The sequence below is a fragment of the Ornithodoros turicata genome, chromosome 1 (genome assembly GCF_037126465.1).
Source record: "Ornithodoros turicata isolate Travis chromosome 1, ASM3712646v1, whole genome shotgun sequence".
Taxonomy (NCBI): Eukaryota; Metazoa; Arthropoda; class Arachnida; order Ixodida; family Argasidae; genus Ornithodoros; species Ornithodoros turicata.
The window spans coordinates 100,107,728-100,134,935 of record NC_088201.1 but is presented as its reverse complement, the minus strand read 5'-3'; the positions used below and the strand labels follow the sequence as shown (position 1 = coordinate 100,134,935).

The 27,208-nt window shown below is 45.8% G+C and overlaps 1 protein-coding gene across 1 annotated transcript in view; it reads right to left on the bottom strand.

Moving 5' to 3' along the window:
* Positions 1-1,251: 1,251 nt before the first annotated feature.
* Positions 1,252-27,208, bottom strand: part of LOC135380023 (nucleoside hydrolase-like) — a 31,925-nt gene continuing 5,968 nt past the window's right edge. The window contains exons 4-8 of the mRNA XM_064612489.1: positions 17,910-17,920; positions 14,033-14,165; positions 13,041-13,180; positions 1,432-1,569; positions 1,252-1,300 (exon numbers count right to left, since the gene is read on the bottom strand). Coding sequence (XP_064468559.1) covers positions 1,252-1,300; positions 1,432-1,569; positions 13,041-13,180; positions 14,033-14,165; positions 17,910-17,920 — 471 coding nt within the window. The remainder of the gene's footprint in view (positions 1,301-1,431; positions 1,570-13,040; positions 13,181-14,032; positions 14,166-17,909; positions 17,921-27,208) is intronic.

Below are 27,208 nucleotides of genomic sequence, written 5' to 3'. Positions count from 1 at the left end.
ACCATGCAACACAATAGGAGAGTAATACAGCAGCCAGTTCTGCCATTCTGACGCCTTCCAGTATTTTCGCACAGTTAAGGAGCGAGGCAACCTTGAAATTTCCCATATGGGGTGCAACTCGTTGAGACGCCTGTCTACCTGACTGACCTTCGACCCCAGGCTATACTGGAAGGCTGCTCTGGTGTCAAACCACATGTATGTTGTGTGTCTGACAAAGCCAGCACACACAGCATGCATAGCATGCATAGCAGCTAGCATGCATATAGTCGACAACAAAGTTTACAGGAAATGAAAAGAAAGTCATAAGGAGAAGTACACTGCGACCCTTTATGCCATTTACAGGTTCGCCAGCTTCCTCAGCTGCATTGGCACAATTTACAAAAGACTCGTGCGTTCTTAGTACAGGGCTTGGTGACACGGTTGGGTAGACACGCACGTGGCCATTTCCTTTCTGCACGACCTCTCCTTCATGGACACACCAGCCACAGCCATGTGAGCCATTAAACTGATTCATATTCATGATCATGGCTCTGGCTACTGTGTCCACGCTACATGGGCCTGGGAAGATTCGGACTGTTTGTGAGACTCCTTCAGCATCAGTCCAGACAAAGCCGGTGCTGGACAGGGTATTCATTTGGTCCACAAAAGGCTTCAAGAAAGAATTCATTATTGGTTTCCTTGTGCCAAACCATAGCCCTGCTAGGAGCATGTGCTTTGTACGGACTCTGTGAGGAAACTCATTTATTTGGAGGAGCAATGGCCAGATGCTGTACCCAGAGGACTCATACAGTGGTACTCCACCTGTATTCCACGTGACTGATAAGTCACTAGCTGAGGTTGACAGGTCATGGTAGCCTTTACTGGTTGTAATTTCACCTACATCATATGACAATGACCTGGAAAGCAGTTTGAAGTCGAGTTCAGATAAGGAAAGCTTGTCCTTCACTTGTTCAGATATATCAAAAGAAAGGAAATAGCACGATTCCTTCAGAAGTGTGTTCATGTTCAGTTCAGTAGAACATGCATCGCAGTGGAACACCTGCGTATCTCTATCACCAAGATATTGAAGACATGTTGGACAGTAAAAGTGATGCACCATTGTCCGAAGGCTAGATGAAAATTGCTTAAAAAAGAGGTACTTGGAGGTAGGCAATGAAGCTGCTTCTGGTAAGTGGGCTTCCAACAATGTGAGCAAGCTCTCTGTCGCCTCTTTCGTGCTATTGTGACGAAGGCTATGCCCCAAGATCAACATCAAACTTTCACCTCTTGTAATGCGAGACCCTGGGTATAGCTCTTCATCCTGCAAGAATGGAAAGTAATTTATAGATTCTTGATTTTCCAAGTTATGGTTTGGCAAAATTCTAGAGGAAAATATGGTGCTATTTCTGAATGCATAATTTGGGGCAAAGTCCTATGACATATAAGACGTACCAGTTCTGTTTGTGTGCAACTTTGTCTCCTTGGGCTAGGGTCACTTCCATTGTCACTGATGTCTGACAACGAAGTGTCTGACATATCATGATCTGTGGGAGGACTTTCTGGCTGTCTGGAACAATCGTAATAGGAGGCCTGTAAACACGAAGAACATTACATGTTAACATGCAACCACAGTTGTGGGATCAACCAATTGTTTTTAAGGTTTAAGAATGTATCTTTGTACTAAAATATGTAATTTACTGAATAATATTAGTGGTTACAGGAGACTGAAGGCATATGTTTCGAACAGGGAGAGCTAAATCTGGTAGCTTTATCAGCACAAGAGATGTAATTGTTCCAGATGGGACTACAAGTATGACTGCTGGTTGGGATGTCAGGTGAAGAGAGCATGGATAGGAGGCGGGTGGTATGGTGGAAGGTGCGGCCATTATCAGACATTACAACAGATGGCAAACCTCGCCTTGCAATGAATCGTCGGAATTCAGGTAGAATATGATGCATGGACATCCTAGATACCTATTCCAGATGTGTCGTGCACATGCCACTCCACAAGTGAAAATAATGTTGTATGCCTTTTGTTTGCTGGGTTCGGCATCTGATACGCATCGAGGACCCTAGTTTGCTCCCGGGCTTCGACACCAGCGTTCCAGATGGGACTACAAGTATAACTGCTCATCTGGATGCTGGTTCAGAGAACGCTTATTCCAGTGGCAGTGCGCTGTCCTATCCCCCATCTTTTTCAACAGTAATATGTGTATGTGGATGCTGTGGGTGGGATTATTTGTATGCACTACATCATACATCATGCATATCTGACTGTCTTATGAACTTGTTGTGTAAGTGTAGGTGCATATGCTCTTGGAATATGTTGTTACTTTAATTTAGCGAAAAAGTGGTGATCGCGAAATTGAAGTTACATCGCCGCGAAAATTTCCACTCACGCAGCGTAGAATGGCAAATACATACCGTGTCTGAAACCGAGTTTCCCGCTGAGTCTTCATTCGATCCTTGGCAAGATGTATCCATATCATTCTCCCCGGCACCGCCGCTCTGACTATCACCTTCGCTGTCACCTTCTGTACCAGGCCCATTTACGTTGCCTGAACGAATAGCAGCATTTTTGGCATGCCTGATACGTGTACTGCGTGGTTTCGAAGCATTGTCGTCGAACATCCACTGGCGATACCTTTTTGGCATTATGGACGGTACCCGCAAAGTCAGTCACACATCAACGATACGACGGAACGATGCAGACGGAAGTTCTGCTTACGCACATGTGCTGTAAGAAGAAAAATACACACATCGCACTCCCGCTTGATGGCGCATGCCTTGTAGCGACGATTCAGCATGCGGGAATAAGAAGAAACTACTAGGAAGAAAAGATGGGAAAAGTAACTACTGCCTTATCACGCTACGCTCGCTTGTCACGTTGGGCGATGTCGATTGCAAGACTCCTACAGCAGGCCGTCGAGCTTGATCGAACCATGGAACTCGTCGAGAGTTTTTTAATCGTATCCAAGACCAGCATTTAAATATTATATATTCATATCCTCTTCGTTCACGTACATAAAATCCAGAAGCAAAGGATGAAAAGTTAAAATATTACATAAATTCAATATACGTGAAAGCCAATAGCCAAGCCGTGAAGCAATCAAGCCAAAGCAATGCAACCACGCTGTGACCCAGATTTCTCGGCGCCCAGTTCAATTCTTGCTAGGCGACATTGTAGATTGCTCCACGTGGTTAGATACTTGACGACGATTGACAGTGAAAAAATGAGCCACATCTTGGTGAAATGGGTAACAGCCGAGGCCTGGGATGTCTACCCGACACGGTTCATGACCAACGTCGCTACTGCGACACAAATAATGTCTGACCCGTCAATTGTAGAGACGCTGGTAGGGCGAATATATCAGGTGCTGTGGAAAACTGGAGAGCCGCCAGCAGATGCCTATTTGGTGGCTGCAGGTAAGTTGTGTCCGCTATATGGTTTATGTCCCTCGTGTGCATTTAACAATGTTTCTAACGCTTGCAGGAGAGGAAAAGAAACTAGAGCGGAAGAGAAACCGTTTGGCGTCACGCGCTTCGGCACATAACACGACACAGGTTAGTGGAAAGTAAAGTGGTAGGGCCATTGTGAAGAAAGTGAACTGTGCACGCACAATAGTATTCCCTTCACAGCCGTTCGTAGTTCATGTGGAATGCACCTGGCTGCAGGGTTTTCAGGGTATTCAAGCGTGTGTTACATGTCAAACATACGTTTTAGTTGGCAACGCACTGAAAGAATGCACCTTATGCCGCTAGCCCTTGTCGTTCATTTCTTCACCACCGTAACGGATTCCAGTCGCGGTGATTCTGACTTAAATGTTATTCCCCTTTGCAGCACAGTAGTTGCTGTACGCAAAAGAGAACAGTCGCCTTAAGCGGAAGCTTGAAGAGCAGCAGGACCTGTGTGGTAATGTTCTTTTTCCATCTGTGATGATTTTAACAAAACCAATAAGCCTTTGAAGTTTGAACACAGAGAATCAAAACACCACATGGTTCACCCCCATAACAGAAAATTTTGCAAAATGTTTACATCTGCACATTTCTGCTTAAAAAAGGATGATTGTTTTTTATTTATTATTTCTTGTCTCGTTTCTTTTTTTTTTTTTTTTTTTACTGCGCGTTTATAGCCGGTTTCCAGGCTTCGGCACAAGTGGTGTTACTTATGCTCTGTCTGTTATCGTTCGTTACTTATGCTTCTATTTTTATGCAGACTTGCAAAAGACCGTGCGGACACTCAAACGTGTCATTCGGGATTTGAAAGGCGTGGGGGAGACCACAGTTTCTGAACTGAACATGGTAAGTTCTGATAATTATCGTATTCAACATCACCATTCATCTACCTACCTACACAATGCCGAACTGAAATTATTTGATGATATTTGATGAATTTATAAGTCAGATGCCATGGGCAATGTTCAAATGCCGTGTACCACCACTGATGTCACAGTCTGGCTGAGACAGTAGCCTACAATTGGTAATGCAGCATTGGAGTTGTAGTCTGCAGCCTTTGCATCATGTTTTTAATTACAGATTTGTCACTGTTGCAAAACTTCCTTTTCTTATAACAGGGAAAGCTAGCATTGAAATCCAAAAACTATGTAGGTTCATTTCCGAATGTTTTTAGAGCTTGCTGTTGAGTTAGCACTGCATGACAAAAGCAGCATAGTAAAGGTCAAAGTTTCAGGATAGGCTCTTCTACAGAATAGGTTAGTAACCCTGCGCTTTGCCTGGGGGCTTGCAAACTTGGTTATTGTTGTTGTTCTAATAGGCGAATATCTAGGGCGATCACAGTTAATATGTTATGCTGAGTGAAATCAGCTGTGATAGCACAGACTACCACATTGTGGGGACTGTGGGGACTCTGAGATATGAACCCCAAACAAAAAACGCAAGGTACTGCTTTAATGTGCATGACCTTGTACGCATGTGAGTTCAACCATGTCTTCCTCTCCTGAAGACGGGGCCTCCTCTGAAACATTGATAGCCATACTTACGTCTTTACCATAATAGTAAAGACCATCAAGTAATGGCATTTCATTTATATTGTCACGAAGCGAAATGGGCCGGCGAGTCGTCGAATAAACAGCAGACGGGTTTAGGGCATAGGTCTCAAACCTGCAATGCATTACTTTTTTTCCTTGCTTTATTTGTTACAGGCAATAGCCGCCTGAATATCCCCCTCAACTAATCAACGCCACTAACTTCCTGCAGAAATGAACCTGGTTATAGATTGATTGCTGCATGGTAGCAGGTGATGCTTAAAGTTCTCTGTCATCTGCTAGCCTTACGACAGTCTCTTGTTGGGAACCCATCTAGCGATTCTCGGCTGCAATCCCAATCCAACCTCCACCGCTCGAGTTCATCAGAGGGGCTTACACGGTATCATTTAACTTGAAGACAAAAAAAAGCTGTGTCGAGAGAATGTACACAGAGCATGAGATCGAAGAGGTTGGAAGAGTCACACTAGTCGAGTGTTTCTTTTTTCACGGGGCACATGATTTACTGATAGCTGTAAAACTTCTCCCACCGCAATGAACTGCTTGAAATACACACTAAATTGGCACTCAGAAGGGGCATATCTACTCAGACTTCTTGGTACCATTTCCCTATGCCCAGCTCTACAGTTCTCTCCTGACAGAAAAATGACCTGTGTCAGCACAAGACAGAGACAGGGTAAAGGCCATAAGAGCCAATCACTAGTGGACTTGTCACTTGTTGCCCTACAGGGGCTACGTTTCTGGTGTGTTGATTCTCCTTTACCCCAAAGTCTGCAGAAAAAGGCGATATCTCCATGTGGACACTGATGGCACCTTTTTTGTGTTTGTCTATATGTTCCATGTCTTGGTTTTTCGTTCTTGTAACCCCTGACTGTTGACCTTTTGAAGAATGCCCTAGGCTGGGCACTTCTTCGTCTCCCTTAGTTCATTAGAGGAGGGTTGTAAAAACTTGGATGTGTGGCACAGTGGACATTGGATGAAACTAATGAATAATGCCACCCTGCACTACGTAGTCAAAATATAATTCATTATAATTACTCAAAAGTAGTGCATTACTGGTAATGTGTTACTTCATAATGCATGCATTATTTGGTAATGAATTACATTTCACCCTTGGTGTTGGGAAAACTCTCACAAGACACTGGGTTGGAAAATGGACGGCATCTCTTTCCTTCATCTGGTTTGCTGTGTTGCTTTACAGGTAGACATCGGACATGGAGTCTCAGTCTCTAAGGCCGCACTCACATGGTTAGAGGAGACATACAAGGACTCAGCGTGCAAGTTTGCCAGGTCACTCATGAGGGTGGTCTTCACAGATGAAGAAATGATAAATACAGTCAAACCTCGCTTTACGAACACCCTTCGTTTCTCAGAAAATCGTTCGTAAATCGAGGTATTCGTAAATCGAGGTCCGAGGTCTGCAGTGCACAAATACCTCACAAAACCACGGGAAATTGATTTGAATAAGTTTTATTTTTGAAAATACTGCATAATTGTGCTTTGCACCATACTTTCTGCAGGGTCTATCCTGTTTAGAAGAGACGACAGAAGTCTGACACTTGACTCATGCACCCGGTCCTCAAAGTACCGTATAGCGCGCGGATGAGACTGTTTCCAACGGCAAATATCACGCTTGTCACCGGCTGTCAGGACTGAACGCTTTCTTGGAACGGCAAGATGTTTCCATCTCGGAGACCTGGTCAAAACTCACAACCATTCGGCTGTAAACGCCCGAATTATTCTTTCAGGAAATGGTGGATCATGTTTGTGGAACGTAGTGGCGTTGGGGCATTGTATGTTTGACCTTGGCAGCATGTGCTGAGGAACTTTCATTATCCTCCGGTCTATTGGCCTGTCCTCTGTGCGTTCATAACGCCCGTTCGTATATCGAGGTCAGAATGGCTTGGCTACTTTGGGTCCGTTCCCTCATAATCCGTTCATAGTTCGGATATCGAGGGTTCGTAAAACGAGGTCAAAATACACGGAAAAAGTTTGGTTCCCTGTGGAGCCGTTCGTAAGTTGAGGGAATTCGTATATCGAGGGTTCATAAAACGAGGTCCGACTGTAAATCACTGTTTGGAAAGCAGGCAAACAGCCACAAAGAGAGGGAAGTCAAGCCTGCGCTGGACAGCAGGCGCGTGAACGCAGTCCTCGGTATGTTCGCTTTCTATTTGGGGTTGTGACGGCAAACAATTGTACTGTTGCTCTTTTAATTTGTTCTCACTAATACACCATAAGTTTCTCGTTAGATCTGCTGCTTCATAACTCAGTCTTCCACATTTTTTATTCCTTTTGTGTTGTGATTGGTAGTCAGCAAGTGTCGCATGCTTATGATCATAGAACACACAGCATAGAACATGCTTATGAACATATCACATGCTTTAGACATGTTCTTGAAAATGCAGCAGGTCGCTCATGAAGACATTTGGAGTGGGGAAAGGAATGTGTGTCAAGCTCTGTCCCGTGACCAAATTATACCTCTGTCATTTAAAAAGCACTGATTGTTTTTTTTTTTTTTTTGCAGAACACACGTGCAGTACCTTTAAGTGCTCGGATGCACTAATCAAACGAAGCCTGTGCTCCATGCTCCAGAAGCTGTCGCAGAAGAATATAGAAACTGAATGAATAAACATATTTTTTTAAATCTATCCATGCTTATGTTGTTATATTAAGTCCTCTTGCAATCCTGCAGTAGGTACAGTTTAGTGCATATAGCTGCAGAATTGCTGCAGACTTTCAGCAGACACTGATACATTGTACACTGCAGAGGTGACAGACAAGCTGCACATTTTCTGCATACTTTCTGTCCACAGGAGGTCTGCAGAATTTCTGCAGGGGGATGTGTACCAATTGCCCTTACAGAGGTGACATAGGTGACAGAAAGTCTGCTAAATATCTGGAGGCTTTCTGTGGCACAGGTTACTTAAGTTCTGCAGACTTTCTGTCAGAAAGACATAACTTTTTTTATAAGGGATCTGATGATGAGTTCTATCCCGCATCCCTTTTGCGGCGTAGTCGGAACGGTCTGAAATGACGAAATGCCTGATGATCGCCGTGACTAAGAAATGTCCGAGAAATCAGATCTGTGCGTGAGAGAACACCACTCCGTGTGCCCCTTTTCGTGAAGGACGACAGAGTTAACTTGCGGAAGCAAGTACCTGTGAAGTTAGCGATGGACGCTTTGCGTTGGTGTTGCACATCTGTGGTTTCAGATGCGAAAAATGATCAGTAGACAGTGCGTTCTGTGTCGTCTCTTGTAGTCGGTTCCCTTTCTGTACCCTGAAATCGTGCAAGTACATGTTGCGTGCACATCTTTATGCAAGGACTAGTCTGTTTTTCTGTACGTAAACCCTCTATTTTTTTATTTTTTATTTTTCGGCACAGGACGACAGGGACCAATGACAAGAGGCCACACTCAGTGGCTTGACAAAGCCACTCACCCCACTACAGTAGCAGCATCTTGAGTACATAAATTACAATCACATACTACACAGAACAATACGGTTACTATATCATATCAACGGAAATATATTCTATCCACTAAAATATATTACAATAACACTTTTGGAGCACCTGAGCAGTTCCATATCAATTCTATTCAAAAGTTGCGAAAGTGTCTGCTCAGGTATTTTTGCACCATGTGATTTTCAGCACCTCCTGCACATTGTTTATAACGGCCAATCACCTGCCAACAAAGTTTCGACAGCACAGTTGACAGTGAGACAGTGACACTCACACTGAGGCAGTACCAATATTTGGTCTTACAGCGCAGTGGCGTTACGGCTCGAGACAAGGTGACTCTCCCCAATGCAGTTAATGCGGTGCTGTAGAAGTTCTAGAGCACATTCTTCTCCATTGTCGTCACTACAGACCTTCCCGAACCGTAGTCTCTGGATCCCTTAACGAGCTGGACTCTCGCCCCCCCCCCCCCCCCGCCGCTCTCTCACAAAATTGCTTGGTACCTTGTCACATCCAGCCCCTGAGTATCGCCCAGAGTATCGCCCCTGGCGAGGGAACACCCCATTCATCATCTCGCAATGAAGCTGTTGTTGTTGAGACAGTGCAAAAGCTTTCTTCGATAATCAACAAAATGCGGAGCATCAGCTCCGCATTTTGTTGAATAGGCCTATACTGAAGGGCCATCCCGTTGCAATATTGGAAACCCTCCACTGCAAGTGGGAATTAGAAAAGGAGGCTCTATCCTGGCATGCAACACTCCTGACAGTCGATTCGTGTTTAAGACTGGACGGATAACACTGAACGTTTGACAACAGATTTGCAATTTCAAGAAATGCGGTGTTATTACACACAAATGCGTCTCTGTAAGCAAAGCATGGCTTTTAACCGTACATGCAATGAACAGAGATGTGCAATGATAAAAAACTTCATATCTCATGTAGGCCGATCATCTTGCAGTGTTACTTCGGTGGCAAGAGCTCGCGAGGTCACGCACTAGCAGCGGACTGTGTTGAGGACACAATGCCTCTCTAAGTTGCTCCTAGCTATCTTGGTTTTCTTAACAACACTAACGATGTATTCATAAACGAATACTTTAGCAGCTGGGTTATTCCACATGAAGCGCAGTCATGGGCAGTATCGAATATACATGTATCTTCGATACTATCTTTCGATACATTTTGTTTGTGTATCGCGTACCAAAAATGAGAGTATCGGAGTGTCGGTATCGAAAATACATTTTTAGTGTATCGTGTAGTTTAACGATATTCGATACTGAAAAGAGACGCAAATATTGAGGCTGTTGTGAGACTTAGGGTGGGCGGCGCTCGCTCAGGCGGTAGTACCAGCCAAGTCACAGCGGCATAGGCATGTCGACCATTAATTCGCTCGAAGCTTACGTCCGCGCGCGCGCTCCATCGTCAAGGTAGCCCGGAGATGAGACCCTGGGCCGTGCTCAGGAACGCGCTCGCGGGCGCGCGCGGCTTCGAGTTGGTTCCAGAAAAATCTCTTCCGTCTCTTTCTACCGCGGACGCGCCGAAAATGCTCGACCTCATCCAAAACGGCCTTACAGAGGGCCAACCTCACGGCTTCTGGAACTGCGCTGCCCGATGTCCCCCTGCTCAGTGCACAAGAGCACGTCCACTTGAAGTGCGGATTCCACGTCTGTCATGCCGAAAGGATAGCCGCCTGCTTAGCTTGAGCACTGTAACCGGTTCTACACCTCACAATTCACAACGGCCAACTAAGAAAATCAAGTATCAGCTATGGCTGACGAACTCCGGTGTTCCATCTTGGATGGAAAATATTTTACTGCCACGTCGTCTGGTGGAGAACTAATCATACTACCAGCTTTATTATATTGGGATTTTAGTGGTGTAAACTTCGCTAAGCATAACACCAGCTTTATTATATTCGGGATTTCAGTGATGTATCGAAGTATCGACGATACAGTATCGAGTATCTGTATCGAAAATCAATTTCGGTTCTGTATCTTGTATCGGTACCGGAAATACAATTTTTGAGGGTATCGAGTATCGGTATCGAAGATACTTTTTGGAAGTACCGTGCGCAGCCCTGATGTAGCGACCCAATTTACTGTTTGACACCGTATGGAAATTATCTCCCACAAAATATTTTCACCGAATTTTGAGGCATTTTCACGTCAGGTGACGCTAAACATCTGGAGTTATCGTAAAAGTGAGGTGCCTCAAAGGCTTCTCCTGGGAAAACGGCTGAAGATATTTTAGGTCTGTAAACGGCCATAAAGGATCGGTCTTTCATTCTGTATGAAGAACCCCTCATGTTGATGTGTCTTTCGTACCGTACTATAAGCCTAAAAATCCACGTTTTAGCGGTATGTTTGCTATTTTTTGTGAGTCACTGCCTGCACATAGGGATATAAAATTTGTTAGACGTGGAGCTGATCACTTGGTAACTACATGAAAAAAAAAATTCCCAGGATGTAAAACAAAAGCAAAGAAAGCATTGTGAATTATGCAGAATTTGAGAAATTAGTGAAATTAGTTATATTGCTAGCCGAAAAAATCGATGTAGCCAACGCGATACGAGCATTCCGTCAAAGCTAAAATGATGGTGAATGCGTCTACTTGAAGATACTAAAAAATTGCTAGGGAACTTTTTCTTGTTTTTTAGCACTGATTTTTCTAAAGAAACAGAGTTGCTACAGGAGAGTGCCTTGCTGGTGTATCATGTTGCCCCGCTGAAATGAATAAATATACAGCGGCACCACATTAAGCATACACTTTATGTGAGGAAGTCATTATCAGTGGACGAGGAGTGACAACGTGCTATCAGCAGTTAGGAAGAAGCAAAAGTAAACGAGACTACATTACAACGACAACTTTATTTTATGATGATGATTGGGGTGTTTCATCGGCGGCGATGAAACTCTCTCACGAGCCTTCGGCCTGACGTTGTACACCTTGGCTGGTGTAGACAGTGAATCACACGGATCTTCACTTTTCTCGTGGAAAGGGACTCGAAGTAATGAAAATCATGTGTGCCTCGAATAGCTTTTGTCATTTCGTATCGTGCTTTCAACGCAATCTGCCCGCATGACACATCAATGCAACGGAGCGACGTTGGCAATATCTGTTGTAGACATTCTTCAGCCCACAAGAAAAGGTCCGGAGGAGTTAAACTTTACTGCTAGAATAGACTTCAGCGTGCTTCCAATCCCGTCATGCGGTCCTTTTCCGTGCGAGTCCCGAAGAAGTTACATAGCGCTGGAACCCCAAAATCTTCTTCGTAAAAATACAAGTTTATGAAGCTCTTTTTTTGTATGGTGGAAAAGCACCATGGAAAAGATAATGCAGCTTCCTGATATGGGGTGAGTCCGGACGCGTCCTAACTGCGTTACACCGTTGGTATCTATACTGCAGCTTTTTTGTTGCCACCAGGTACTGAAATTGACCTCCAGGAAGTCCGTGGGAAAACTTAAACACGATGTATGAGATGTAATATTGATTTGTTAGACGTGGAAACCGTGAAACCGTTGAACCGTGAAAATCTAGGCCAATAGTACGGTACGAAATACACATCAACGCGAGAGTTTCTTATTGCAGCATGAAAGATATGTCCTTTACGATCACTCTGACGTTTACAGACCTAAAATCCCTTTTGCCGTTTTCCCAGGAGAAGCATTCAAATGCACCTTGCTTTTAGGCGAACCCCACATGTTTAGAGACTCCTAACGTGAAAATGTCTCCGAATTCGGCGAAAATATTTTGTGGGCGACTCTACCGTGTCAACCAGTACAAAAAAAAAAAAAAAACAAGATCAGTGGTGGTCGAACCATCCCTTCCATCGAGGATCAGGGTCGAGGATCGAGGTCGAGCCATCGAGGATCTCTTTATGTGGAATGACCCAGCTACCTTTCGAGTGACGAAGTTTGGTTGGAAGTCGCAATACCGAGGACATCGACAGGCATCGTAGAGACGTCGTCATCTTAGTGCTACATTAATCTATAGGGGTAGACGACAAAGCAGTTCGCGGAAGTGAGCCCGCCTACAAGATGTCCCTGATTGCGTTACCTTCATCCAATGCGATGTTGACAAAAGTATAGACCAAGATAATTGTTTTTGGAGAGGCATCAGTGGGGATTGAGTTTCGCGTTTGGTAACGGAAGGTCAGTTGCTGGTTAGATGCTCTAAAGTACCGCTGTATGTGCTATGTTAACCCTCGGAGGGCAAAGGGACAGACTCCCTTATTTCAAACTTACGTTTCGATTAAATACGAACTGCGCATTCTTTCTTTCGTTCTTCTACGTCACTATTTCAGCGTGCCAGTAATTTTTATGATCTTTGATGAGCACTTGAAGATGTGGGTGCACGATGCATTTACTCGTAGGTACATTGAAGACGAAACTAACCCCCGTTGTTCACTGTTCAGCAAAGTGCTTTTCCTAGCGCGGTGTATAAAAGTGTTGTATTCAAGGCGAGCGCTAATGTGACATTCCTGGTGACATGAGGTAATAACAACGGTTCCCAAGCATGCACCAATTGTCCTCTCGTGTAATTTCCCATTGTTTTTACGGCGACACGGCTCTGCCTGCTTTTAGTTATGGACCCCCGAACCAACGCTGCCAAAACTGCTAGTGATGAGTCCGTAAATTCCGCACCTTCGGCTCTTCGGCATGGTTTTGTCGCCTGCATAGCGGTTATGTCTTTGTAGAATTGAGCTTTTGTAGCACAGATGTTTGCCAATGCGTTGTAAAGCTCCTGTAAAAAGACACACACATAGGAAATACGTTAGTGCCGTATACTTCTAACGCTTGCATAACGCGCAGAGGAACGTAAACAAAAATTGCGGACACCAAAGATACCTTGATTACTTTGATCTCTAGCATCACACTAACAGTCTGTCCATGTTAATAATTCTTCATGTGAACTTGCCGGTGTTTCCGCCAGCATTCATCAAGACTTAGTATCGGCACCTCTAGGATTCATGGTTTAATCTTCATACCAGCGTCATCTTTAACATAAGACTGTTCGCCGATTACTGTGCACCAAACATACTTCCTGACGACACGATCACACTTTATTGAAACGAAGGGGTAATGGAGATCGACTTATGCGAGGTACAGCGACGAATAAAATTATTTCGTGACGATTAATACCCCAAACGCGCTCTCGCACACAATCTGGATGGGCTCTCAATCCTGGCTGCCGCAATCCCGCTGGACACGCCTGCACCGTTCGCAGTTCACGTTCGGGATCCAAGTTTTCATTTGACGCCGTCTGGCTGGGAGCTGAGAGCTGGGCATAATACCCATTGAAGTTTCAAATTAAAATGAAGTATTGGTTTACAAGATGTCTGCTTCAATGAAATTCGTCTATGAGGAAGCTATTTCGGCATTTTTCCATGTTGTTTTCTTCGTTCGGGCTGCCGTCATCGTTGCCATCTTCCCAGCAGGGAACCGGCATTGCGAGTAGCGAGTAGGCGAGGGAGAAACAGAACCATTGCGCCTGCGCCAATCCTCCTTGAAGGAGCACAGAAAGCCACCCAAAAGATTTCCTTTTTCTTAGTATCTATATTTATCTATATGTATATCTATACAGTTCTATACTTACCCATGGGAGAAGGGACTCCAAGCTTGATTCCCAAGGCACGATGGTAACAGGGCACTGTGCCTTAGCTAGGACAACATCCGCCGCTTCGGGGTCGACCCAGAAATTAAATTCGGCTCCGGGAAGCACGTTTCCCCTTCCTAACAATAAAACAGTGATTGACACAAACAGAGTACAGGATCATATGATGCAAAGAACTCGCGTATTTGAACATTTACACTCCCCAGGCAGCACAAACCCTCGGGAAAAGAATGGGAACGCAATGGGGGCTTCGGTTCCTGAACGGGCGATAGTGCCCGACTGGTTCCCAGCGGTGTGGGAACTGAGGAGGTAGAACATAAGAGAAGATAAGGTAGTCCCCCGACGGTGCCCTGATCATTTCTCGCTCTGGTACTCCTTTTGGTCATGTAAACTATAATATAGGATCGCTCCCCGATGCTGATCTTATCACTTCACGATAATCAGTCACATGACCGGGGTGCAACAACGGATTTCTCTTCCCAGACTGTCAGGCGCCGAGTGATGTAATCACGTAACCGACAGTTTCGAATCTGGCCAATGATGTTCCTCGATCATCCAGCCGTGTTTGCACTGTCGGAGTCCCCGTCGCTCTCGCTGCGAGAAACGAATGTATCCGGCCGTGCTCCCGAAACTTTTGAGGAATTCCAACATTTTAAAGCGATTCATCGAGTGGTAAGTGCTATTTCTTTTTGTGGTATTCCTCGCATTGATAAACGTTACTCATAGATGCTTTTCAACATGAGCGACACCGTTTCTTTCAGGCTTCTCTCGAAACTTAGCAGCGCAGCATCACATAGTTTCGATTTCAGTGATCCATTGTGGTTTATGCGTTGCTTTTAGGATAATGGACTCCGTTTTGGTGAAAATATGACTCCTCGGGAGTATACGATGGGATGCTGCACTTCAGCGCGATAGCAATGTGGCAATGTTTTAGAACTTGTCTCAGTTGTTGACTCAAGGATAGAAATAAGCGAGATACGAATAACAAGTGGGGTAACAAGCGGGATAAATGGTTAGGGAAAGCTTAGGAAGATGAGTACACAATCTTCTGTGGCTCATCTCATAGAGTCAACAATACAAAATACTGTATCTTAACGAGAAGCAGTGTATTGATAATGATTTTGGGCATTGAGTAGCAGGATTAAAACTTGGCACGGTTCTACGATATGTATGTAGGGGACAACTCGTAAACTTGCTTTGTGCTCCTTTTTCATGTGCCTTATTACGAGATCAAAACCATCAAATCTCTCCCTAAAGAAGCCTATAAGTGTAGGCTTTTTTGTCGTAGCAGATATTGATATCATTTTTGTATATCAAGACTATTTTGAAACTTCTTGAATCGCCCATTGTGACAGCAAGGTCTGAATTAACCGTATAGACAGGTCAAGAGCTGAAAAGTATATATATTGAGCAGAAAATAACTTTAAGGTAACCTGCTACATTTCTAAAGTAGCTTAGGAAGTTCACGTCAATTTTCATTACGTTTTATTACGTGTAACTGCGTTTGAAATTTAGTTACGGGCCGGTTTCACGTCAGTTCAGGCAGGGAGGTCCGATGGACCTCCTGGGTCTTCAGTATTTTTTATATTTATAAGCTCATCGTATATTATGATCAACATTTTTGCCGAATAGCTTTCGTGCAAAAAAATCGAGAAAATCCGGCCCTGAATTCGGATGTTTCAGTTTTGCCGTTTTTGCACGCGTATACCTCCCGAGTGTTAAGATATATTGTTGTGAAATTTTTTGATGCTGCTTTATTATGCCTACAGGGCAGCCGTCAGAGAGCAAATTTTAGCGCGCAGGTGCAGCGCTGTGTGCTATAAAAAATGGCGAACATGCCCTCTCGCGCACTTTTGTCCTAACTTCGACACCTGATATCTCTGGCTATAGATGTCCCTGATCGCAATACTTGGTATCAGCTCACTCAGTTTTTTATGCTCTTTCATCTGATATATCTATCCTGCATATACTTCCTAGCGGCATGTGCTGAAATCGGCAAATGTTTATGCATATTTCGAAATAAACACGGATTTTACGCGTGTACTTCTCAAAAAGGTCCCACTCGATTTCGTATATATTTTGCCAGGATATGGCCCGATGTTAGGCCTTTCATCTAACGCAAAAACTTATTCTCCAAAGGCGTATGCTGTTGATTAGCGCGTTAAAACGCGGCCCCACTGCGTACGAACGTGCCGGAGATATCTACAGCCAGAGCAAGAATGGTCGAGGTCTGAACAAAACTGCGCTACAGAGCAAGTTCGACACTTTTATACGGTACAGTGTTGCACCTTCGCGCCTAAATTTGCGCTCGGAGTGCTGGCAGGTAGGTACACTAAAGCACACACACAAAAAAAAAACTGCACTACGATATCTTTTAAAACTCAGTATGTATACACGTGCAAACACGGCAAAGCTGCAACAATCGAATCCAGGGCTGGATCTATCGATTTTTTGCACGGAAAGTACCCGAATGATTAATTTTACCAATGTTGATTTTACCAATGTATACCAATGTTGATCATCATCTGCAATGAGCGTCTAAATATATATAAAAAATCATTAAAATTCAGGAGGTCCATGGGACCTCCCTGTCTGAGCTAACGCGGAACCGGGCTATAATTATGTTCTGGCTAACCTTTTCAGTGACTTCCATCTTTCAACAATCAAACTTAACTGACAACGAGTTCGAACTTCTATCTCTGTCCCATATAACCTGTGTTAAGTGAATATTTGTGAAGTAAATAGTACATATGCGGGACTGGTGGTTATATACTTTCTATGTAACACTCATTTTTTTTCATTGCTGGTGAAGTGATGCATTAAAGAACCCATGTATCTTGTGACTATGATGCAATAAAGAGTTTTCTACAATGACATATTGATTTTGTTTTTAAAAATCGCGCAAATTAACTCCTGTTTGGGGGGTAGCAGGTACCCGTAAGTGTGCATTGGCTGCATCTCGGGAAATCGTTGGGGTACGATACGGACCATTAACATCCCCGTGTTACAAACCGTATGCCGGACCATGGTCGGGAGCCGAACCGGTCGGGTCGGTCGCCGCCGGAGCACCGACGTTAGGTCGTCGCACTGTGCTGCCTGGGTCTAAGAATCCCTATACCAGTGTTTCTCAAACTGTGGGAAATGACCTGAAAATGGGTCATGAACCTTTTTCTGTCATGGAGGTCATGGAGGGTCCAAGTATATGTGCACTGTGCTCGCCGTAATAGAGATAAATTTTTAGTCTCGGTGCCAATACTCTTTCAACGCCGTTTTCTTTAAGGGTCATATAAGCATATATATATGGAGCCCGATGCACTCTTTACGGTCTTCCTGATGAAATACAAGAGGAATTCTTGAAACTCATCAACCGCACCGCACCCAAAGAGGAGTTCCAGGGATAACAACCGCTCAGCAACTCTAATTGCTGGGCGAAAATGCTTTTTGATTGACCAGAAAACTCGCCCTGGAAATTATCCTTCCTTTCTCATCAACTTGCGTCTGTGAAATTGGTTTCTCGACTCTGCTAGTAATCAAATCAAACTCCAGAAACAGGTTGAATGCTGAGGCAGACATGTGATGTGCCTTGAGCCTCACAGACCCAAGTATTACTTTGCTTTTATCAAGAAGACAAATATATCCTTCTCATAAAAATACACGATTAAACCAATCGCTGTTAAAAACATTAATAAGCACGTTTGGTAGCTCTCTCTGTTGTGGTTAATGTCTTTCAAATAAATTAAAATGTAAATGTACCTGCATCATTGAAGAAAGTCAATTGTCAGAAGGATTATTAAGATGGGGGGTCATGGTAGGTTTGGTACTACTAAAAGGGGTCACGTACTGGAAAAGTTTGAGAAACACTGCTCTATACTATCGATCCGGGATTCATCGCCAGACCTGTCGCAGAGAAGACGCATTCCAGAGAACACGAGGTGCAGTACTTGAAAGGGAGTTCCCGAAGGCAGCCATATGGGCTGCCGACGACCATTCTTTTATTGTAGTGCTTGCTTTAGGCGGCCAAGTTCAAGGTTTTTGCGTGCACGTCCTCCGAATGTCATGTACAAGGCCGACTGAGGTGGTGTACCCTACTCTGAAGAAACAAAACCATCTATCGTCTCAGGCTCAAACAAATGGGTAGACCTCAGAAGGATTGGCAAGGTGGGGGGGGGGGGGGGGGTCATGGTAGGTTTGGTACTACTAAAAGGGGTCACGTACTGGAAAAGTTAGATAAACGCTCCTCTGTACTATCCATCCGGGATTCATTGCCAGACCTGTCCCAGAGAAGCCGCTTTACAGAGCTGCCCGAGAAGCGACACTCCATGACATGATCACAGACTCTCCGCAACCTGCAGACTCCCGCCCGTTGGCAAAGGGCGCTCTCTGATTCAACTATTCCGTGTGACGTTTTTTCCTATTTCCAGAAATTGAATTCCGGCACACTCTCAACATCCGGCGACTGCTCCTGTCATGCATTACATCAAATTGTAAAAAAGCTACTCCACATAAACTGCGCTATAGCTTCGGAATCGACCTGCACAGATGCGACAGTCACTTCAAAAATTATATCGGATAAAAAACTAACACCCTGCATACCAGTATTAAGCTGATAATGAGGCAGGCGTTTCTCGAAGCCCGGTACGAAAAATAAATTGTCACTCAGGAGATTCCACTTCATTGTTTGCATTTTGTAAATACCATCACAGGCTACATCTTTAGTTATTAATAAGATTCCAGTTATGTTCTCCATCTCTCTGTTTTATGGCAATGATGCAATCGTTGGTCGTTCGATCGTCTGAGTTGTTTGTTCCGTGAGATGTTTGTGAGTGAGATGTTTGTTCCGCTGCGACTGTTATCTGAAATATTTCTAATAATTGCAAAACCCGAGTAATTTTTACACCCCGAAGGAATTCTTAGGCTTTCCGGTTGAAGTGCCTTAGGGATCCGACTTTCCGGATTTGATGAATCCAGATTTAAAAATGTAAATGATTGCACGTGGAAAATAAAACAATCCGGCTTCAAAATGATGTGACGTGCCAACGCACATTGAAATCCCTGCTTGAATCATTTCCCATGTAGAAGGATTCGACTTGAATCTGATTTGCGTCCACAAATCCACATCACTAATACCACGGTTCCTTGATAGGGACCGTGCTAATACCTTCCCTTTTGGTGTCCTGCCGCCTTTGTTAGTGGAAATAAGATCTGGCTGAGACAGAAAGGACCGGAAGCTATTCCTTTACATGGTTCTGGACCACGATTGAGACTTTCTTCCGAGTGGGGTGGTGAGTGGGGCCTTAGTTTAGCCATAAGATCTACCTGGATACCGCAAGCCGGCCAAACGGTAATGGCGAAGGACGCGAAACGTTTACCCCGCAAGTACGTAGCTCTATGGTGGTACCCGCAGATAAAGCGTGGCACGTTCTATTTCTTACTCGCGAGCGTTTCACTTCTTCGGTAGCGTTCCTACCTTACCCTAATGTATTATGGTGGATTTTCTTCGCTATGCTCCATGTGTAAGCTGAACCGCTTGAGACAAAAGTTTACGCAACACGGCACCTGCGTATTTCTTCATCGGAGCGCTTCCCTGCTAGCTACCACGAGGCGATCGAATAGGAAACGGGTGGCGAGCTATTCTATCCATCTCTCAGTATGTATGTCCACTCCTTTTTGCTGCTAGGTTATCGCTCCATTGGAGAAATGCGACACCCCGGTGTTCCGTAAACTTTTGTCCCAAGCTGTACATGCATGCTTATCGCATCGCCCATGACTAGAAATTCCGATATGACTGTGGCATTACCGTGAGTCTGTGGGTGAAGACGTACCCGACGACATGAACAAGCGCTCGGGGCGAAGACACAAGAAGAACACCGTCTTTGGTGTCGTCTTGCCCTTCTTCACCCCATACTCAGGGTGATGTCGCTGACACATTGGAATTCACATAGCTTATACCAGCACGCTTGAATTCTTTCCCTGTGTTCTCCACATGCATATTTGTCTGTTGAGCAACTAACCACCAGAACAACAGTCCGTGACCTGTGGCAGCCAGAGCAGAACTGGGGCACGAGCATTTATTCCCCCGGCATCTCAGCATGCCACCGAGGCGCTACGGGTCTCCTCCCCCTAGGGAGCCTGCATACTAGCTCCACCTGTGCAGATGGAGCTAGCATTGAGTCACCCCCCCCCCCCCCCCTCCCTCCGAGATCGGAGCAGGGTTCGCGACGATCGATCTGGGGGATGACCAGGTGACGCGCTTCGTGAGCTCCGAAGCTGTCGTGGGGACGTCGAGTAGCTCGTCAAGTAGAAAGTAAAATGTTAGAGGCGACGTAGGCAGGCTTAATATAACCAAGGGACACCGTATCCTGCCTGCCGTTGATGCCCACACGAAGGGTTTTGTCAGTTGTCACGTATAAACGGGCCCAGGTAACACATTGTGCGCTAGTATACGTCTAAAAATGGGACAACTTGAGGCTTTAAAAATACCGATAAATTTAGACGTCTAGAAGCTGTCCATAAGCTATCCGTTATTTAGACGTCTAAGAAGGGGTTGTCTACGAGTCATGGCCGAGATATTCCGCATTAGACGTCTACTGATAGACGTCTAAAAGCATGTCACATGTTGGCCACATTTAGACTTGCATCACAAATTTATGCAACCATTTTCACAGGAGCTATAACATAGCGTTGTCTTGTCCTCTGCGAGAAATTATCAAAGTGGTTCGTTTTTGCTGCTGTCGACAAAGTGACTACAAACCGTGTGCTTTGCAACAGTTAGGTTCAACGTGATTAAATTCAATTTTTATTTGCACTGACCCCAACAACAACCTAGTCTGAATAAAGTTAAAGATCGTTACGCGCAGGCAACAGAAAACACGACTGCGCGAGAGTGCTGCAGTCAGACGCAAATAGGAGTGAAGTCCTCGGCCCTCGGCGCGCCAGTTTGGAAACGGCGTCGGCAGAGGGTGCAGCAAGCGCAAAGCGCAACGGTCAGTGTTCAAACTTGTTCGCTCGCGTTCAGGGGTGCCAGATTTGGCTACAAACCGCCAAATCTTCTTCCTTTTACTTTACTTTTCGTTGCGTCTGGCGGTAAATTTTCAAGCTTGGCTATTTGGCTATTTTTGGGCTATTTCAATATTTTCCGGGCATAGTTTGCGTTCTTCTGTTTCCACAAAGCTGCTGTCTGCTGAAGGTCACATTTCGTAGAGAGGTACAGGAAGAAAGGGTCCCGACCAAGTGATATTCCACGACGACGATTAAAGGTTGCAAAAAGAAGGCCGTACCAGAAAGGCAACGAACTCAAAAGACCGCAAATACACGTTACGACCAGTGTACGGTATGTGGCCAATGTCTTCTGAAGCCTGGAGCAGCCCCTCGCTCTTTCTGGAAGATGTACGAGTGCAAAACGCAAGAATAAAAGGGAGAAAAATAATAGAAAGAACTACGCGCGCGCGGGCATCGCTATGCACGTGGCACTGGCATTGCTACAAGACTGAAGCGTGTGGACAGTTGCCCTCTTTTTTTCTTGGCACTCAGTGTTTCGGACACCCGCAAGTAGCCAATTTGTAATGGGGAAGTGCGGAAAGTACGGACGGCGAAAGGAAGGAATGGAAGGCAGAAAGGAATGTGAGGCAGATGCAGACTTTAAAGGTAAATTAAACTGATACCATTCTGATATGCCACAGTGGTTTTGCTATGTTATGTATGGGCTTTTGAGACCTGCAGCCAATTTTGCCTTCGCTACACGGGCTTCCCTCTCGATATTCCTGCAGGATGGCTTGCCGCCTCATCAACATCGAGCTCTGCTTTCTGCAAGGCATGCAAGACTGACCTGCGACCGCACCTAATATAAATACACTACTAAACTGACCGTAAGGTGTTTGGCTATTTTGGCTATATTCAAATTATCCGACTTGGCTATTTTTTGGCTACTTTCTGGTCCTCACTTCGCGGGCTACGGCTTTGGCGTCTGGTAACCCTGCTCGCGTTCGGTTTGTTGTTGGGAGCTCACGCTACAGAAGTGTTTCGAAGTTTAGTAAGTTTATTTCTTGCACGGCGTCGGGCGTATTTTGTCTTGCAATCTTTGGGTCAACGAGGCAGTACCGGCATCCTCTCCAATGCAACGAACGATGGCGTAACAACGAGCCCTATTGTAGCGGGGAGGCAACGTCCCTTTGTTGTCTGGTCCTCAGGTTTCAGGGGTGAGTTTTCTTTCTTTCTTGACCTTCGCTTTCAGATTTGTGCCTGCTTGTGTTCACAATCACATGCGGTAGAGCTGTGGAGCACAGCAGCTGAATATCGTTTTCTTTGTCTGCAGAATGTGGTTGCGTATATGAGTGACGAACACGATGGAGATGTGGGACTGAACTAAATGTGTAGTAATAAAATTCAGTCGTTCAGTAAACTACGGGTTGTGTGAACACCTTGCCAGGGGCAGCACAATTAAGATTGTTGCATTCCTTTTAAAACAGTGCGTACGTTGAGCAGTTCCTTCATTTGATAGCTGGCTGTGTAAAACAGCACACATCATGTTGGTTCGGGTACCTCTTGGTTTCATGTCTTTGTTATTCTTATAGGTGCTTGCAGACTCGTGGATTGGATATGACGAATGCAACGCCTGTTCTGTGAGTCATTTGTTGGCACTTCAGCTTAGCTGCAGCTACAATCATATTTCAGGTAAACGAAAACCGTTACCTTTTTCAGATCTGACTGTGCTGTTGTTTAATATCGCTGGATTTCTATGTGCTCGCTAATCGGACGCTAGTGTAAGCCTCTTGTAAATACTTTGTTGCCAATGAGCTTCAGTTACAGTTGGAGTGTCTGAACTGCATCGTATTTATGTCATTGGTGCCATGTAAGTACAGGCTGTCAGAATGATTATTTTTCAGATTCCGTAACACCATTTCCTTTTTAGCGTGTGCGCAATTTGATTTGCAGAGTAGCATGTGTCACGTCACGGTATCTTTAGTAACGTCCAACTGAGAAAATCCCAGAATGCTTAGCACTGCTTCAAACATTGGTAACTTGCGTTACATTGAGATAGGAGAACGTCTGCAAACTATTTCAGTTTCTCGTCTTTCAGCCCATGATCCATGCTGTGTCAAAGTCAGTAAAAATTAAGTATGTACTACTACCCCTTCCCCCACGCAAGGAGTGCTGGGATTACCCGATGTCGCTCATTGTCTAATTTTGCCATGGTGTTATGGTGTTTGCCATGGTGGTGTTATGGTGTTATGAAGAAGAAGTGTCCCTGAACAGTCGCACATTTATCGAGCTCTGCTAAGTTTCCTGCGATTTAATTATTTGTGGCCTCCCGGGGTGGGCTTCCTGTCGAGTGCTCTACCCCAGGATTCTACAAAATGTCAACCACGCCTACTAGCGTCCCTGCGGCGCCGGTCTTGACCACCGTGAGACCTCCCAAGGATCACTCTTTCAACTTCACTGTTCCCGATGGGGTTCCCGTAGACGGCGACCTCGATGCCGTCTGTGATTTGGTCGGTGATGACCATGTACACTCGCTTCAGCACCTGGGTTGCCTCAGCTTCCAAGTGACTGCGAAACATACATGTGCACGTGACTCCTTCCTCGAAGCAGGCAAGGTTGTCATGGGCGATATTGAGGTAGCGTTGGAACCTGTTACAACTTCCAGGATAGTATACATAACTGTCAAGCGGCTCCCCGAGTATGTCTCCGACGACGCTCTTGTTCATGCCCTTGCTCCTTTTGGAACAGTCAAAGCGTTTTCGTTTCCGGTCTACAAGGACCGTCCGAATATTCGAAACGGCATCCGCCTGGTCAAGTTTGACATGAAACAACCAGTGCCCAACTTCCTAGCTGTTGGGAGTGATCGGGCGATGATTGATTACAAGGGATCAAGAAAGTTTGTGGCAGATGCGGCTATGAGGGCCATATCCGGAGCGACTGTAAGGTACCTCGTTGTAAGCGATTTGCAGTGTTTGGTCACGCTACAGCGGGTTGTCGAGCGCTCTTTCCTCCTCTGCCAGAAGTTAGCAATATGGCCTGTGTACTCGAATATGCCCTTCCTGAACATCAAGCGGACGACAACGCCGTTGATGGCGGAGTCAGTATTTCGGGAACAGACTGTGCTTCGCTGGCTACTGCTGACGCCGAGATGGAAGTGGACGCCGTCGCCATCGCGGAAAACAGAGCCGTCGCATCTGATGTGCTCGACCTGTGCACTCGGCCTGTGGAGTGTGCTCCCCCTCCAACTTGTCCTACGATTGAGGAAGTAGTGGTAGAGGCAGCTATCGCTGACCTGGGCACCACGAAGGGGCTACACGCAAAGTCATCTCCTCCAAGCTCCTGCCCCAGTGAAAGCTGGTGTAAACTTCAGTGTATTCGCTGCAACGTTCCGACAGCGATGAGTCCCTTGCTGGGAATTGTGTAAGGACACACCAATCCAGCCTCACCTCGTCTGGTGATGGGACTGATGTATCCGACGGGAAGCCGAAACGCCATCACAAGAAGCCTCGGAATAGTTCTCCTATGCTTCATGCTCTTCATGCTGTATCTCCCAAAGAGGATTCATGCGACTGATATTTTGTGCTCTTTGACATTCACTTATGGCTCTTCATGTCATGACCCGTAACGTGTAAGGGCTCAAATCAGCGGCCAAGCAGACAGCTGTTATACAATTCGCGCGCAGCTTGAGTTGTGATCTGCTGTTCCTACAAGAAACTCATTTAACGTGTTACGCGGATGTTATCTCATTCACTCAACCATGCAATGTCCGCGCATTCTTCAGCTTCGGCTCTGCGCATCAGTGCGGCGTGGGCGTTGTTATACTCAATCGCAACTTGTTGTCCCGCAGCTATGCGAGATATGATGCAGACGCGCGTGGCGCTTCGTTTTGATTTCTTTGTCGGGTGCAGAAAACTGACATTTTTCACCGTTTATGCTCCTGCCCGCGTGAGTGAGACCAATTCCTTTTTCTATAATTCTCGCACTAGTTTTGTTTCGTCTGAAGCCGTCTTGTGTGGGGACACAACTGTGTTGTGGACTCAGATTGCGATGTTCGTGGACCGGGCCGTGGCAGACCAACATGGAATGCCCGGGAGCTGCGCCGATTATTGAAGCAACGTTGATGCTTGGACACATTTACACGGTTCGGCGTTTGCAGCTACGTGGTCACGCGGCCAATCGTCGAGCCGCCTAGATCGCTTCTACGTCCCGCCCTTTCTCCAGGCACATATTTTGGGGTGCAGAGTGGCTAGCACACGTCAGCTTGGTGTTTACGTGAGTGACCATGATGCTGTGATCCTTTCCCTCAACATCGAACAGTTTCTGATGGGAGGAGATGTCCGTTGGCGCCTAGATACCTCGTTGTTGCTAGACGACGGAGTTGTGGCCGATGTGAAGACCAAAATTGAAGATTACCTTTCGGTTCGCACGCCATCAGCAATGGAATGGGAAACCTTTAAAGTCCGGGTGCGAGGCGTACTTTTGTCGTGGGGTCGTCAGCGTGCACGTGAGCGGACGTTGCCCTCAAACGACTGGCAGCATGAGAAGAGGGGCGCCGCTGACGGCACTAATGAGAGAATACTTGGAAACACTACAGGAGCGTTGCCTTCTCGTCCTTCAGTCACCTCTTGGAAAAATGCGACAAAACTATTTGCAGGCGCAGGCCCTGGCTGGTCATGGTGTTGCGACATATCTACATTCCTCCCGGCAGACAGAGCGCAGACTGTCTTCCAGTTTCCGTTGATCTGATGGCAGCGTTACTGAAGATCCTGATGAGGTTCTCGGCGGATTTGAAGATTTCTTCCGGGTCTTGTACGCTGATTCGCCGATTGTAAATGGACAGAATGCCTTTTTGGATGGGCTCCCAGCCCTCCCTCAGGTGGATCGAGAGGCACTGGCGCAGCTTCTTTGTATTGGAGAGTTGGATACTGCTGTTCGAAGCACAGTACCCGGGAAAAGTCCTGGCCCTGACGGCCTTCCCTTAGAATTTTAAGACTTTATAAGACTTTTTGGCCTTCTCTTCGGTGGTTCCTTTTCGAAGTGGTGCGCAACAGCCTGGATGATGCTCCGTTGATGAATCGTTCGGCTCCGGGCACATCGCGCTTCTCCCGAAGAACTGTGGTGATTTGGCCAATCTCGAAAACTGGCGTCCAATAACACTTCTGGACTGCGACTACAAGCTTGTCACGTCTTGGCCTGTCGAATTCAGAGCGTTCTTCCTTCTGTAGTGCACCATTCCCAGACATGCACCGTACCAGGGCGAACAATGTATGGTACACTGTCAGGTTTAAGAGATATGCTGCCCTACGTGTCCATGCGAATATCAGATGCATCTCTGTTGTCGCTTGACCAGAAGAAGGCGTTTGACCGTGTGGCCCATTACATGTTCGCTGTGCTTGAGACATAATGCTTCCCTGAATGGATCTGCAATGCAATCAATCACCTTTACCGCAACCATCGTAGTTCCTTCTACATCATTGCAAAGGTTTTCGAGAGAATTCCCCGTCTCAAGAGGAGTGCGTGAAGGGTGCCCTCTTTCGCCTGCTTCGTTTACCCTAGTAATTGACCCAGTCCTCTGGAACATTGACACGAATTGGGGGATCCGTGGTTTCTCTCTCCCACAATCAGGCGAGTGGAAGGTGACTGCCTACGCTGATGACGTAACAGTTCTTCATCGTGATGTTGACTCTGCACAAAAGCATTGCGTGTGTATGAGTCCTATGCTGCGGTGTCTGGGGCTGCCTTGAACTACCAGAATACCAGACTCATGCACCTCGGGAATCCTGCGCAGTACGTGTCTCTGCCCTTCCAGCACGCCACTTCGCTGAAGATCCTTGGTGTTGTGTTTGACAATCGCGGGCCTACGGCTGACAATTGGACACTGGCCCTTGAAGAGCTGCGAGCAAAATGTGAAGCTGCCTCGCCCAACGAACTTTCTTACCGAGAGCGAGCGTACCTTCTCCGCTGTATTTTATCAGGCCGTTTGTGGCATCTGAGCCATATCTCAATAGCATCGCAGGCAGTTGTGGTCCGGATTCATTCATGTTTTCTTTATTTCTTTTGGAAGAAACGAAGAGGGCACGTTCAGTGTTGTCATTTGGCGAATCTGCTGGCACCGTGAATTGCCAGACTTCTGTCTTATGAACCGTGGAATCGGCCTGAGTACGACCTTGCGAAGTGTCT